At 40.9% G+C, this 15,447-nt stretch overlaps 1 protein-coding gene across 1 annotated transcript in view; it reads right to left on the reverse strand.

Annotated features, from left to right (window-relative positions):
- Positions 1-356: 356 nt before the first annotated feature.
- Positions 357-15,447, reverse strand: part of CA13 (carbonic anhydrase 13) — a 37,067-nt gene continuing 21,976 nt past the window's right edge. The window contains exons 4-7 of the mRNA XM_068983647.1: positions 14,979-15,074; positions 13,653-13,715; positions 12,980-13,135; positions 357-476 (exon numbers count right to left, since the gene is read on the reverse strand). Of these exons, the coding sequence (XP_068839748.1) occupies positions 357-476; positions 12,980-13,135; positions 13,653-13,715; positions 14,979-15,074 (435 nt within the window). The remainder of the gene's footprint in view (positions 477-12,979; positions 13,136-13,652; positions 13,716-14,978; positions 15,075-15,447) is intronic.

Raw genomic sequence — 15,447 nt, forward strand, 5'->3', positions numbered from 1 at the left:
GATGTGACTGATCAGTCTCTATGGCAAGGGACGATTCCTAACACATTCTGAGGTTTACAATGCCCGTCATGTGGTCACACAGGTTAAAACAGACGTATTCCATGGGCTTTAACACATCAAACATTGTCTGCTGCTTATAAACCTAAGAGTGCAAATCTGAGACAGGTGACTTAAGTCAGTTTGATTCAGAAGATCTGATTTTCTTTGGGCACAAGCTGATGGCAAAACGGCTATGTCACCCCATAAACATCACCCCATAAACTACAATTCTAGGAAAGAACAGTTAGTTGGGAGTTTTGTATTTGTTTTGTTTTCTCTCCACAGGCATGTCTGGGGTGGTTTCTTGGCGACGACTTTTAACGGAAAGAGGCTCTCACTTTTCGGCCCTTCAAAGGCTGTGGTGGACGGTGATTGCTCAACAGAAAAGCCGCTGTTTCACCCTCCCTGCTGCACAGGAGGGTGCGGAATGCAGCCAGCTGTTGGAGAAAAGAGGAGAATTATTAGCAGAGAAAGTCACACCAGTGTTAATGAACTGCTCTGCCTGGAAAGTTAAGAAGCTTATAAGCTTTCTTCTACTAGGAATTAAATGTATTTCAGTGAAAATTTTCTACGTTATGGCTCATATGTCATAAAGCAACTCTTCTGCCAGAGTCTTCAGTTCAGTTCAGTTCAGTCGCTCAGTCGTGTCCAACTCTTTGCGACCCCATGAATCACAGCACACCAGGCCTCCCTGTCCATCACCAACTCCTGGAGTTCAGACTCATGTCCATCGAGTCAGTGATGCCATCCAGCCATCTCATCCTCTGTGGTCCCCTTCTCCTCCTGCCCCCAATCCCTCCCAGCATCAGAGTCTTCCAATGAGTCAACCCTTCGCATGAGTCTTACCACTATACAAATACCTATGGCTTCAAAAATAAGTATAGAAGCAGTCTTCATCTGAAGATCAAATAAGGGAGAAAAAACATTTAGGATGTGGTTTAGAGAGAACATATGTAGAAATGAGAAAATGTGACCTCCAGTGGCAGAATGAAGGTGGGAAGGGCTTTCCAGGTGGGGCCCCACTCCTCGTCTGCTATTAGTGAGCTGTGTGACCTCGGAAATTCACTTACTGTCTTTAGTCTTCAGTTCCTCCCCTATAAGGTGAAGCCCTGGATTAGATTACCTCAGCAGGAGCCATCAGTTCTTAGAATTACACTCAGCACTTAGAGCACTCCAATATAATGGAGCCACACGCTATTCATCCTATACAATGTCCATCTTTTATGGACTTTTTTCCTTAAACAGTGATTTATCCCTCACCATAACTGTGCCTTATAAGCAAATAACTAGGGGAAAAGCCTAGAGTCCTCCAACTGCTGACACTATTTCAATACAATTTAAGTGATACAGGCATATTTCTCAACACAAACGTTTACTTTTTCATATCACACACACAACAAAATGCTTGCTTACCTTATAACCTTCATATAGTACACAAGCGTCAAGAAGAAAATAGAAATTACTAGTAATCACATCACAAAATTTAACCCCTGTTCACATTATGGAGTATATTCTTCCAGAAGTTTCTTTGTGTATAAACGCTATACACTGGAGCACGCATTCGACAGTTTCAGTGCAAAATAAGCTCAAGATATTTACGCATCTGAAACCTTATTTTTTCTCTTAATATATATCCTTTGCATGTCAATAGATATTGGTCTACTTTTTTTAATTGTTGAAAAGTTTATGTTATAAGCATGTTTATGAGTTATTCAGGAATTCCTTGGCGACTTAACATTACTAAGATTAAGAACAGGTTTATAGTCATAAAATGAAAGCTGGGTAAAGTATCTGAATAATTCTGCTGTCTCAAAAACACTCACTGAAAACATGCTGCCACATGAGTAAGTTTTTGGTGCTTTGCTGTTTGCGTGTGCACAAATTATTAAACTGTTGGAAACAGCCTTTATTCTCTAAGCTTTGATAGTCATCTAATCAAAGAGTCACAGAAATTCTGATCAGGACACGTCACTTAGGTTTCCATCATTACCATTTATCTACAGCCTAAAACAGTTCTCTTACAGGACTATCCAGGATAGGAGACAGAGGTGATAGCTGTCCTTCATAATAAATAGGCAACAGTTTATAACCATGCTCTACGGAGATAAGTTCAAGTATCACACAAGCAGTTATGTGTTCCCACAGTGATATTTTGAGGTATCTTTTCAAAGAGTAGAGATATGAGGAGTATAAGATAAATATTTACAACTTGCTATTACTCACGTTTCATCAGACCATGTCACTATGGCAAAAGCAAGATGAGACATAAATAATTCTCTGGTAAAGTCAAGCTGGAATCAAGATTGCTGGGAGAAATATCAATAACCTCAGATATGCAGATAACACCACCCTTATGGCAGAAAGTGTAGAGGAACTAAAAAGCCTCTTGAGGAAAGTGAAAGAGGAGAGTGAAAAAGTTGGCTTAAAGCTCAACATTCAGAAAATGAAGATCATGGCTTCAGGTCCCATCACTTCATGTCAGATAGATGGGGAAACAGTGACAGACTATTTTTGGGGGGCTCCAAAATCACTGCAGATGGTGACTGCAGCCATGAAATTAAAAGACGCTTACTCCTTGGAAGGAAAGTTATGACCAACCTAGACAGCATATTAAAAAGCAGAGGCTATGGTTTTTCCAGTAGTCACATATGGATGTGAGAGTTGGACCATTAAGAAAGCTGAGCACCAAAGAATTGATGCTTTTGAACTGTGGTATTGGAGAAGACTCTTGAGAGTCCCCACTGCAAGGAGATCCAACCAGTCCATCCTAAAGGAAGTCAGTCCTGGGTGTTCATTGGAAGGACTGATGCTGAAGCTGAAGCTCCAATATTCTGGCCACCTGATGCAAAGAGCTGTCTCATTTGAAAAGACCCTGATGCTTCAAAACATTGAAGGCGGGATGAGAAGGGGATCACAGAGGATGAGCTGGTTGAATGGCATCACCAACTCAATGGATATGAGTTGGGTGGTTCCAGGAGTTGGTGATGGACAGGGAGGCCTGGTGTCCTGCGGTTCATGGGGTCGCAAAGAGTCAGACATGACTAAGCGACTGAACTGAACTGAACTAAAAGTCAAGTTGTTGTTGTTGAGTTGCTAAGTTGTATCCAAATCTTTGCAACCCCATGGACAGTAGCCCATCAGGCTCCTCTGTCCATGGGATTTCCCAGGCAAGAATACTGGAGCGAGTTGCCATTTCCTTCTCCAGGGGATTTTCCCAACCCCAGGATCAAACCCTCATCTCCTGTATTGCAGGAGGATTCTTTACTGCTGAGCCGCCAGGGAAGCCCAATATACACCCTTAGCCCTCTTCAATGCCTCTGTACACTGACAGTGGCTCCCTACCTCTGCAGCGTTTTAGCCTCATCAGTTTAGAACTGGAACTTAGCTCTAGATCTTTCTCTGACCAGTTTGCTCATTTTGCTGAAAGTCTCTGAGCCCGTCCTGATGTCTCATCAAGTTCCTTCCCTTTCTGGCTCTGGCTCGCCCTCCCAGTCACTTAGTCCAGCTTGGTAGACCCTGCATCTCCCAGGCCCTGCTTACATTGGTTTGTCTTGGCCGTGGGGTCCCCCACCGCCGCACTGGGTGCAAAATGCAGCCCCTTGACTGGCCACTACCGGCCCCTTGCCCTCCCCAAGCCTCTGGCTTCATTCCAGCAGAAAACCTGTCCCTCTGTTCCTAAGGCTGACACAGCCTCTTCACAGCTCCTGCAAGAACCTCCGCAGCTCAGTTGGAAGGCTGAGGAAGGTACGACCTGTCTTACTGTTTTCTTGGGCTCTAATACTGAAAGCTTGCATTTCTTCTCTAGTAACCCCAGTAAGCAGATATCGCTTTTCTAATGTTTTGGAAACAGTTTTGATTAGTCACTCTCGGGCTCAAACATCTTTAATAGCTCTCCGTTGCCTGCCAAAGTTGAGTAATAATAAAAATAAGCTCTCTTATAAAATATGATGGGCCAGGTACTATGCTAAGTGTTTCACATTACATATTGCATTGAATCCCCTGAACAACCCTATCAATAATATACTATCATCCCTATTCTAAAGGTGAGGGACTTGCAAATGAACCATCCAGTAAATAAGACATGCACTAACCACAGCACTCCTCTGCATCTCTAAGTGTTTTTCTTGTTCTGTTTTTTTTCACCATTTTCTTCTGATCTTTTACTTTTTATTATGGAAACTTTCAGACATACACAAAGGTAGACAGGGCAACATGATAAACCATCGCCAGCTTTAGCAGTCATCAACACATGGCCAATTCTGTTTCTTCCACACTCTCACCCATTCTCTCTCTCCATCTCTGAATCCTGCCCAAATCGTAGTATTTTGAAGCCAATTTCAACTGTCATTTCAGGCATAAACATTTCAAAATATATCTCTAACATACATGACATTTTGAACTTTATTCAGGCCCCAAAACAAACTTGTGCGCACAGCTGCTAAGCCTCTTGGCCACCTGGTTCCAAATCATCTCTCTAAATCGTCTTCTATTATTGTACGCACAGGTCCCAGGCAGTCTTGTGAAGAGAGTGGGGAGGGGGACTCAGAGAATCTGAATGAAAAGACTTAGGTTATTCTTAAAACTTCAGATTCCAGGACCTCATCTCAGACTGCTAAATCAGTTTTCTAATAAGGCTCAAGGACCCGCTTGGCTTTCTCAGGTGATTCTTTACATATATAAATAACTTTATTTATGTATCTGGTTTTGGCTGTGCTGGGTCTTTGTTGCTGTGAGCCTTTCTCTATTGCGGTGGCCAGGGGGGGCCGCTCTCCACTTATGGTGCATGGGCCTCTCATTTCACAGCCTCTCTTGTGGCAGGGCGGGGCTCTGGGTCACGCGGGCTCCGCAGTTGCAGCGCGCGGGCCCTAGAGCGCAGGCTCAGTAGTTGCAGTGAGCGGCCTCAGTTGCTCCGAGACATGTGGGACCTTCCTGGATCAGGGCTGACCCGGTGTCTCCTGCACTGGTGGGCGGATTCTTCTCCACTGAGCCAGCAGGGGAGCCCTGTCAGGTGATTTTTGCATACACTAAACTTTGAGAACCACAGGTGCAAAGTTACCCACATGGCATGATGCAAGAGATACAGACAAGTGTTTAAAAGATCCTTGTTCTTCAGCAGTTTAGAATCTAAATCAGAGGACACAAGAAAAGCATAAAAACTATAACACAATGGCTTTGCTTGGTACCTTGAGAGGATGATAAGGTATAGGGAAGTTCTTGCCTTTATTTACGCTACTCCTTGAAATCCCCCCTTTCTTCTTATCCCACTTTTGAAACCAACCCAAATGTCAGCTCTTTCATGAAGTCTTTTCCTGATTTCTCCACTGAGAACTAGTCTCTCCCCATGTGAACTTCCCTATACCTTATCATCCTCTCAAGGTACCAAGCAAAGCCATTGTGTTATAGTTTTTATGCTTTTATTGTATCCTCTGATTTAGATTCTAAACTGCTGGAGAACAAGGATCTTTTAAACACTTGTCTGTATCTCTTGCATCATGCCTTGTAAGAATTGGCCATTATTAAACAATTCCAGAAATGACTTGTAGTGTCTTCTATGATTTAAAACTTTAATTGCAAAGCTAAGTAGATAGAGTTTTATATATTAGGTCAAGCAATGTTGAAGTGCATGAATTCTTTTCCCCATTTCACCATAGTCTAATGAGGCAGAAGTTAGGAAAGTTTTCCTAGACTGTTAATTATCATTCATTACAAAATACAAAATTTTACTATTAAAAAGGACATTAGAGTTTTGATTCCAGATATATCGGACTAAGAACCCTGCAGACAACCTTCCTATAGAAGATAACTCTAAAACCCAAACACAATACAAAAAAGCAACCAGCTGCAGGTACTGAAGAGTGAAGGGAAGTACAAGGATTCAGACGAGAAGTTCATGTTCACTCAGAAAGGTGAGTTCCTGTCTCTACAGTTTTTCAGCTGGACAGGTGCCGTCTGCACTGGAGGCATACCTGCCTTGCAAGGAAAGAGCCAGAGAGAGGATCCCCAAACTCTATACCAAGAACCATACATGGCTTTACTGAGACTGGAACTACTGCAAGAGAGAGAAAATTTCCAATTCAAGTCAAGCCAAGAAATTTATCTGCTAATCCAAAGGAAACAATAGTCATCAGAGAAAAACAACAGATCCAGAATCTCCACAACTTAATGTGTATAACATCTAGGCTGCAATGCAAAGTTACTCAATATACAAAGAACCAAGAAAATGTAAACAGGATCAAAGAAAAATCAATGAAGTCAGACTCAAGATGAACCAAATGTGGAACTCACAAGGATTTTAGAGCGACTACTTTCACTAACTGTGAGCTACATGAAGGTAAACAGGGCACATTTCTCAGTGCGTGAGAAATCCCAGTAGAGTAATGGGAATTCTCAGAAAAGAAATAGAAATAAGAAAATCAAACAAATTTTAGAACTAAAAACTATAATCTCTAAAGCAAGAAATTCAGTGGCTAGAATTAACAGTCAAATTGACATGACAGGGGAAAGAACAAATGAGCTTGACTATAGGTCAATAGACACTATCCATGTAAGTTCAGTTCAGTCGCTCAGTCGTGTCCGACTCTCTGAGACCCCATGGACTGCAGCACGTCAGGCCTCCCTGTCCATCACCAACTCCCGGAGTTTACTCAAACTCATGTCCATCAAGTCGGTGATGCCATCCAACCATCTCATCCTCTGTCATCCCCTTCTCCTCCTGCCCTCAGTCCTTCCCAGAATCAGGGTCTTTTCTAGTGAGTCAGTTGTTCGCATCAGGTGGCCAAAGCACTGGAGTTTCAGCTTCAGCATCAGTCCTTCCAATGAATATTCAGGACTGATTTCCTTTAGGATGGACTGGTTGGATCTCCTTGCAGTCCAAGGGACTCTCAAGAGTCTTCTCCTACACCACAGTTCAAAAGCATCAGTTCTTCGGTGCTCAGCTTTCTTTATGGTCCAGCTCTCACATCCATACATGACCACTGGAAAAACCATAGCTTTGACTAGACAGACCTTTGTTGGCAAAGTAATGTCTCTGCTTTTTAATATGCTGTCTAGGTTGCTTATAGCTTTTCTTCCAAGGAGTAAGTGTCTTTTAATTTCATGGCTGCAGTCACCATTTGCAGTGATTTTGGAGCCCAAATAAATAAAGTCTCTCACTGTTTCCATTGTTTCCCCATCTATCTGACATGAAGTGATGGGACCAGATGCCATGATCTTCGTTTTCTGAATGTTGAGCTTTAAGCCAACTTTTTCACTCTCCTCTTTCACTTTCATCAAGAGGTTTTTTAGTTCTTCACTTTTTGCCATAAGGGTGGTGTTATCTGCATATCTGAGCTTATTGATATTTCTCCCAGCAATCTTGATTCCAGCTTGTGCTTCACCCAGCCTGGCACCCATTGTGAAGAGCAGAAATTTTAAAAATATTTGAAACTAATAGAGCCTTGGGATCTCTTTTGAACAGGTCAAATGTATGCATAATTAGAATATCAGATACAGAAGCAATCTATAAGTCCATCATGAGATGAATGGATAAAGGTGTGGGGTGTATTATATATGGTACATATATACATATGGTGTGTATGTGTGTGTGTTATGTATATATATATACATAACACATACACAATAGTATATTACTTCATCATTAAAAATGAAAATGCCATTTACAGCAACAGGAACCGACCTGGAGAGTATCGAAAAATAAGTCAGAGAAAGACAAATATTGTGTGTTTACACTCATATTTGTATCTACAAAATCAATGAATGACTATCAGAAAACAGAAACAAATTTACAGATACAGAGAAAAAACTAGCGGTTATGGAAGGTAGAAGGGTGGGGGAGAGGCGATACTGGCGAAGGTGATCAGATGCACAAACCATCAGGTGGCACAGAATAAAGAAGTCACGAGGATATCAGGAGCAGGGCAGGGAGCGCAGCCAGCACTTCCCAGCAACTTCACACGAACAAAAACATTAGATAATTACACTGCACACCTGAAACATACAATATTGTAAGCAAACTACACTTCAATGTAAAAAAGAATATCAGACGGAAAGAGAATGGAGCATAGCATACACAAAATTGATTCATAAATAATACAAGACTAAAAGGTAAGAGCTAAAACTATTACTTAAAGTAGGAAAAATATTTTGTGGCATATAGCCAGGCAAAGATTTCTTAAACAGGACACCAAAGCACACACTGTAAAAGGTATTTTGATAAAATGACCTTCATCAAGATTAACAAGTTTTCTTTAATTTTGGCTCTTCAAAAGACATGGTGGGGGCAAAAAAGACAAGTTTTGTAAAGCAAATGTTGAAAACAGGGCTTTTATCCAGATTGTATAAAAAAAACCCTTGCAACTCCACAATGAGAAGACAAACAGTTTAATTTTAAAGTGGACAAATTATCTGAACAAATACTTCACAAAAGAAGATATAAGCATAATCAGTAATTATATGAAAAAGTGCTCCACATCATTAGTCATCAGATAAATGCAAATTAAAAATCACACACACCATACATACCCACTAGAATGGCTAAAAGTTAAAATTACTTAGAAAACCGAGTGTTAACAAGGATGTAGAAAAACTAGAAATGTTTTGCATTGCTGATGCAAACAGAAGACTGAAGAGTCACGTTAGGAAGCAACACGGCAGTCCCTTATAAAAGTAGGTGTGACCCAGTAACCCAGTGCGAGGTATCGCCACAGGAAGTGAAAATATGGGTCCACACGGAAGTGTATATGCCAATTATTCCTAACAGCTAAATATGGGTTGGTGCTACTGCTGCTAAGTTGCTTCAGTCGTGTCCGACTCTGTGCGACCCCATAGATGGCAGCCTACCAGCCTCCCCCGTCCCTGGGATTCTCCAGGCAAGAACACTGGAGTGGGTTGCCATTTCCTTCTCCAATGCATGAAAATGAAAAGTGAAAGTAAAGTCGCTCAGTCATGTCTGACTCTTTGCGACCCCATGGACTACAGCCTACCAGGCTGCTCCGTCCATGGGATTTTCCAGGCAAGAGTACTGGAGTGGTGTGCCATTGCCTTCTCCAGAAATATGGGTAGTTGCTATTTATAATGGTCCCAAACTGGAAGCAACCCAATGGCTAATCAGTTAGTGAACAGATTTAAAAAGAATGCGTATCCATACCATAAATATTGCATGCGTGCGTGCTAAGTTGCTTCAGTCGTATCTGACTTTTTGCGACCCCGTGGACTGTAGCCCGGCGGGCTCCTCTGTCCATGGGATTCTCCAGGCAAGAATATTGGAGTGGGTTGCCAAGCCCTCCTCCAGGGGATCTTCCCAACCCAGGGAGCAAATCCGCATCTCTCATTATCTAACCTGCTTTGGCAGGCGGGTTCTTTACCACAGTCGCCACCTGGAAGGCCCATAAATATTACTCAGTAACAAAGAGGAAATCAATATAACTTAAAAATGTTATGTGAAATGAGTGAAGTGAAGTCGCTCAGTCGTGTCCAACTCTTTGCGACCCCACGGACTGTAGCCCACCAGGCTCCTCCGTCCACGGGATTCTCCAGGCAAGCATACTGGAGTGGGTTGCCATTTCCTTCTCCAGAGGATCTTCCCGACATAGGGATGGGATCCGCATCTCCTGAATTGGCACGTGGATTCTTTACCTCTGTGTACTATATGATTCCATTTTAATAAAATTCTAAAAAAGACAAAATTCTTGGGACATCTCAGCGGTTGCCTGGGGCATGGGTGAGGAAGAAGGTGGACTATAAAGGGGCACAAGCAAACTTCTCCAGCCAAGGGATCTATTCCATACTTTGATGGCAGTAGTAGTTGTTGCAATAATCAAAATCATCACCTGCATACTAAAATGTATGAATCTTACTGTATGCAAATATCATAATGAACAACAAAGGTTTGTTGTTGTTGTTGTTGTTGTTGTTGTTTTCAAAAAAAGGAGCTCAGAACTAAATTCTGCACATCAAATTTCAGCAGATGAGGAAGCCAATTTAGATAATCTGGGATAAACCACAGAGACTTGGCAAGAGACGTCAGCCTTCCAAAGGATGACAGATCTGTTATGAGAAGTATCAAAAACAGTGTATCTTTTTACTGACCTGGCAGTTAAATCAAGCATTTCAGTAAATGACTCTAAGGAGAAAAATGGACTTGAATCAAGAAAAAGGAAATGGAAACCATCTGATTTGCCCTGTAGGTCAAACAGTGACTTGGCAAGAGATAGAAGCAGGAAAAAAACCTTGAAAAAATCGGCACCAACTTACTAAAAAGAGGATTTAATCTTCACAACTCGTGACATTATATAGTGGAATAGGAAATGAAATAAAAACAATATTTTCCAGATTCTTCTAAAATAAGGACCGCTAAAATTAATATTAAAAATTATCTTTTGTAAAGTAACTCTCAAGTCAGTGGTGTACACAAAAAGGACCTTCATTTTACTTTATGCAAAAGAGCTAAGCAACTAAATAATCTTATCATGTGATGGAATATTTTAAAATCTGCTTTTTATTTTAGAACAGTTTTAGATTTACCAAATTACTGCAAAGATAGAATAATTCTAGTATACCCCACAATTCAGTTTCCCCTTTTTCTTTTTCACTCTTAAAGAATGCACAAAGAAGTGCCCTCTGTTATTAACATTCTACGTTAGTATGGTACATTTTTAACAATTAGTGAACCAATACTATTAACTGAAGTCCACCCTTTATTTCAATTTCTTCTGTTTTTACCTAATATCATTTTCTGTTCCAGGATCCTATCAGGAAATAAATTCATACTTGTTGTCTTGTCTGCATGAGTATTTCATGATTATGACAATTTTTTATGTTTTTCACAACCTTGTCAGCTTTGACGATTATTGATCAGATATTTTGAGAACTGGGCACTGCCTGATGCTTTTCTCAGTTAAAATGGGACTGAACTTTTAAAATATCTTTTACTTCATTCTTTAAATCTTAAAATCACCATAATAATTTGGATTACTAAGCTATTATAGTCATCATAATAATTGTGATTACTACCCAAATAATCATTTCAATCTGACTGAAAATGTCTGACAGTGTTCCTGCTACAGAAGATTTAAGTGAATGCCTCAGAATAAGTTATCACTCACACTAAAGCTCTAAAATGCAGCTATTATTTTATAAACTCTAATGGCATAAAAACCACATTAATAATTAATATTAATAAATGGAACCTCAAAATGAATTATTGCTCACACTAAAGTTCTAAATACAGTTATCATTTTATAAACTGCATAAAAACTACATTAATAATTAATGTTAATGATTAAAGTGAGGTATAATAGTGAATTCACATCTAGGCAGTCATTTGTACATTTGCAGGGTGTTATTTTTGATTAGGTTAAATGTATGTATTGTATGTGCCTAAATAATATTTTGATATATTCTCTTCCAAATCACAGGTGGATTAAAAAAATACATTTTTCAACTGGTTTTAATGGATAAATTAATTCTTAAAATATGAGAAAAAAACACGATTCCCTTTTTATTACTACCTTATTAACTCTTACTATTAACCTGTTCAAATTTAATAAAGAAGAGTAAAGCAAACCACTTAGTGCATGAAGGGGAGAAAAATGAACTGCATTAATAAAGCTGCTGAGTCCATGAGAGGTCATTTTTCCCATGATGCAACTCATGTTATTTATGACGGAAAAATCCACAGGAATTTCCATGTCAGTCACGCTCTGGCTATCTACCCAGATTTTTATAAAATGTTTTAATAAGTATGAGCCAGATTATTTTCTGGCTTTCATCCTAAACACAAGGTCAGCAGAAGCTGGATGATTCAACACCACAAGGGGAAACGTTACCTGATGCGACCTTCATAAAGGTGAACCAACTCTAGTCTTTGCTTAGGGGAAAAATGAAACAGTTAGGTGTGTGGGCCAGCCCACAACGGGAGTACATCATTAGCTGCAAAAATTACCAGGCTGTGTTCTTGCCAAGATTTCGCAGCATATAATTTGAAAAAGAAAACAATAACAAAACCAAAACCAAATCCATTAGGCAAACAGCATCCACCTGGCAGACTGGTCAGTCCCATGATGGGCTTCCCCGGAAGCTGCAGATTTGACCCTTGGGTCGGGAAGATCCCCTGGAGGAGGGCATGGCAATCCACTCCAGTATTCTTGCCTAGAGAACCCCAGGGACAGAGGAGCCCCGCAGGCTACAGTCCATGGGGTCTCGAAGAGCGGGACAGGACTGACTGACTACACCACCACCATGGGGGTCACAGCTCTATCTGGAGTCTCTAGGCATCAAAGACACGTTGAACCTGCCAACTGTTGGGCCCACTGACCCTGGAAGCCTGATCAGAAGAACAGAGAGAGGAAATGTGTTCCCAGGAAGAGCTCAGGCAGCCACCCACAGCTTCTAGGCAAATGCTTGAAAGCCCCTCAGCCAGCTTCACAATAGCTTTGCCAACAAAAGCCAAAAGATCAGATGGATTTCCTCAATCTAGCAAGTACAGAGTGCCGGGCCCACGGCTGTTCTCACTGTTTCGTTCCTGAACGTGGAATCTGCAGGAGGAGCAGGTCCAGGCACCGAGGTCAAAAAGGAGAATGTCGCCCTTTCAAGGAAGACTCGCTCCTGATTTTCCCTTTTGTATCGCGCGCAGACCTTCAATACCTCGGACCACACAAGAGAAGAAAGAGCAGAGCCCTTAAGGGGGCACGTCCATCCATGCCTGTCTGCACATCACATTTCTAGGAACTGGGAAAGAAATAACCTAATCATAGAAGGTCAGATAAGAAAGGAAGAGAAACCTCACCAGGTTCAACTGCTCATCTGACTAATGAAGGGAAAACACAGGCTTCATAACAGCAGAAACGAAGGGCAGGGTTTGAAACACAGACAGACACACAGACACAAGATTCAGCCCAGTCTCCTCTAGAGAATCAGGGTCAGCGTGGAGGAAGCAATGTACCTGTTGAGAGCTGATGTTTATGGGCTGCTTTAAAATGATCCAAGTGACGCTCTCCAGAAGAGGTGGGACCGTAAGAGAGCCAGGATACGTCCAATAATCCCGGCATGGAGGAAGCAGACATACCGGGTCGAAATTTGTGAACCGAGTTTGTTTACCCTGAGGAAGAAAAGAGAATTCTCATAAATGACAATGGGAAAGCTTTACACAGACCTCAAAAAAATAAATATCTGTGAAATGCTATTTCACTGGAATTCTGTAATTCATGGAACGATTTAGTATCTGCTGTTAGGTCTTTAAAAAAATCTATCTGCCTTACTCTAAAAACTGAGGATGAATTAGCGCCTCACCTAGATTTATTTAAGCAGCACTGGATTTCTTTTTAATGTAAGTGGCCTGACATTATTTGTTTTAGATAATTTTAGAAATTTTAGATAATTTACATAAAATTTAATGTAAATTTTAATACTTTACATTATTGTTTTAGATAATTTAAGATCCCGTCATAATTTTCAAGAGATAAGTGGCAATGTTACTTCCGCTCTATTGGTCAAAGATGTTTCAAACCCGCTTTCAAGCCAGCAGCATATGCTACGTCAAAGTCTAACAGAAAATAAGAGAATTCAGGAGAAAACAGGGAACATATTAGTCACTGGTAAACAGTAATTAATTTTACCTTTTCTTTAATGGAATCCAAAATGTCAGTAATCTTTTGCAGTTGGGGATTATGTTCACCAATCTGAAAACATGAAATTTCAAAAGAAATGGTTACTGTCTGACTCATTTTATTCACTATTTTTTATTTTTTTTTAGAACCCTAAGTCAACTCAGAACAAGCAGTGATTGTTCTATAATGAGGCTCTTTTTCACCTGCCAGCCGTATCACACCAGAAAAATCTAAGCAACAAGATACTATTACAGGGCTCCTTGGCTTTGATTCCAAAGCTGGAAGTAATGGTTTCATATTCTTCCAGCTTTATGAACGTTTAGGATACAGGTTCTCTCGAGAGAAACCTTGCTTAGGAAACTCCTCCATAACACCTGCACTGTTTAACTAGATGTGACTTTCAGACCCTGATTCTTGGTGACATCAAACATTAGAGGAAAACATCTCCCACTTTCCACATAAAATGACTTGAGGTTCTGAATCAACAGACTGTCATCATGAGGAGAAGCCTTCAGAAAATATATATATATTTCTTTTCCTTTGTTTGAGGTGTCCTGAGTTATCTGAAGGTGGTAAGTCATTCAGGGTTCAAGTATAATGCCTTTCCCCACTTGGCCTTCACGGCCACTACCAGACCTGGGGACCAAAAGAAGGAGCTGCTGCTGTGCACGCTGGTCTCCGCTCTGCCCCCAGCTTCCCCCAGCCCTGCACAACGAGTTACACCACACGCAGAGCCGCTGGCATCACGAGAGGGCACACCCTAAAGAATGTGGCGCAGTGGGGGTTGAGCCGCCCTGCCCTTTGCACAGGTATCAGGACACTGACACTTGTCTACCTCATATGAATCCCAGACAAAGGGAAACACAACAAAATCTTTAAAACTGATCAGTGCGTTTGGGATAATAAACCCTAATAAACTAGTGGTCAAACTAGTGCTTCAAGGATCAGGAATTTGAACTTTACCCTAACCTGTATCTCCAAATATTGAGCAATCAGGAAGAGCCTATCATAAAGATTTTCTTCTCAAGGTATCAGTGTAACACTTCTGCTATTAGGTAATACTTCTGATATTATTGTTATTGCAGCTACATTTGCTATTCACATAAAACTCATCTGTGGACAATAAGATGAATCATAAGACAAGCCTCCTAGGGTAGTCTTAGATGGACCATAAACTAACATATAAAATGTGAATATTCACTTCAAAAGGAAAACTGCAAGCCTAGAACAAGTTTATTATTATTGAGTAGAAAGTGGTAGACTACTCCACAATGAAACTCTTTATCCAACACGACTGACTAGTTATTCAAAACGAAACCAGTGGATTTTTTTCACCTGTAAAAATATTCCCAAGACAGCTAGTCCATCTGGCTCATGAGCTGCCTCAACAAAGCTGGGGTATTTGTCTGAATTCCAGTGAACAACGTGGAGCTGAAAGGGAGGAACAAGACATAATTCAAACATTATTTTTTAAACACCTTTAAAAACATAAATGCAGATGAAACATTTATATATATCTTCCTGTCCTATGCATGAGAACCTTGCACAGAATCCTCCTATTGACTTTGGTCTGAAAACTACACAAGGGAAGGATCCTGTCACTTAGCTGGTCTGTGGTGTCCTGTGCTGAGGTCTACATCATAGAAGGTTCTAGAGCATCCTGCCAAGCCTCTCTAGCCCAAAAAATCACCAACCATTGCTCCCAAGAGACTTGGGGCTCCCCCATGTCCACAGTTCGGTTCAGGCACTCAGTCATGTCTGACTCTTTGTGACCCCAAGAACCGCAGCACACCAGGCCTCCCTG

The sequence above is a fragment of the Capricornis sumatraensis genome, chromosome 11 (genome assembly GCF_032405125.1).
Source record: "Capricornis sumatraensis isolate serow.1 chromosome 11, serow.2, whole genome shotgun sequence".
Lineage (NCBI taxonomy): Eukaryota > Metazoa > Chordata > Mammalia > Artiodactyla > Bovidae > Capricornis > Capricornis sumatraensis.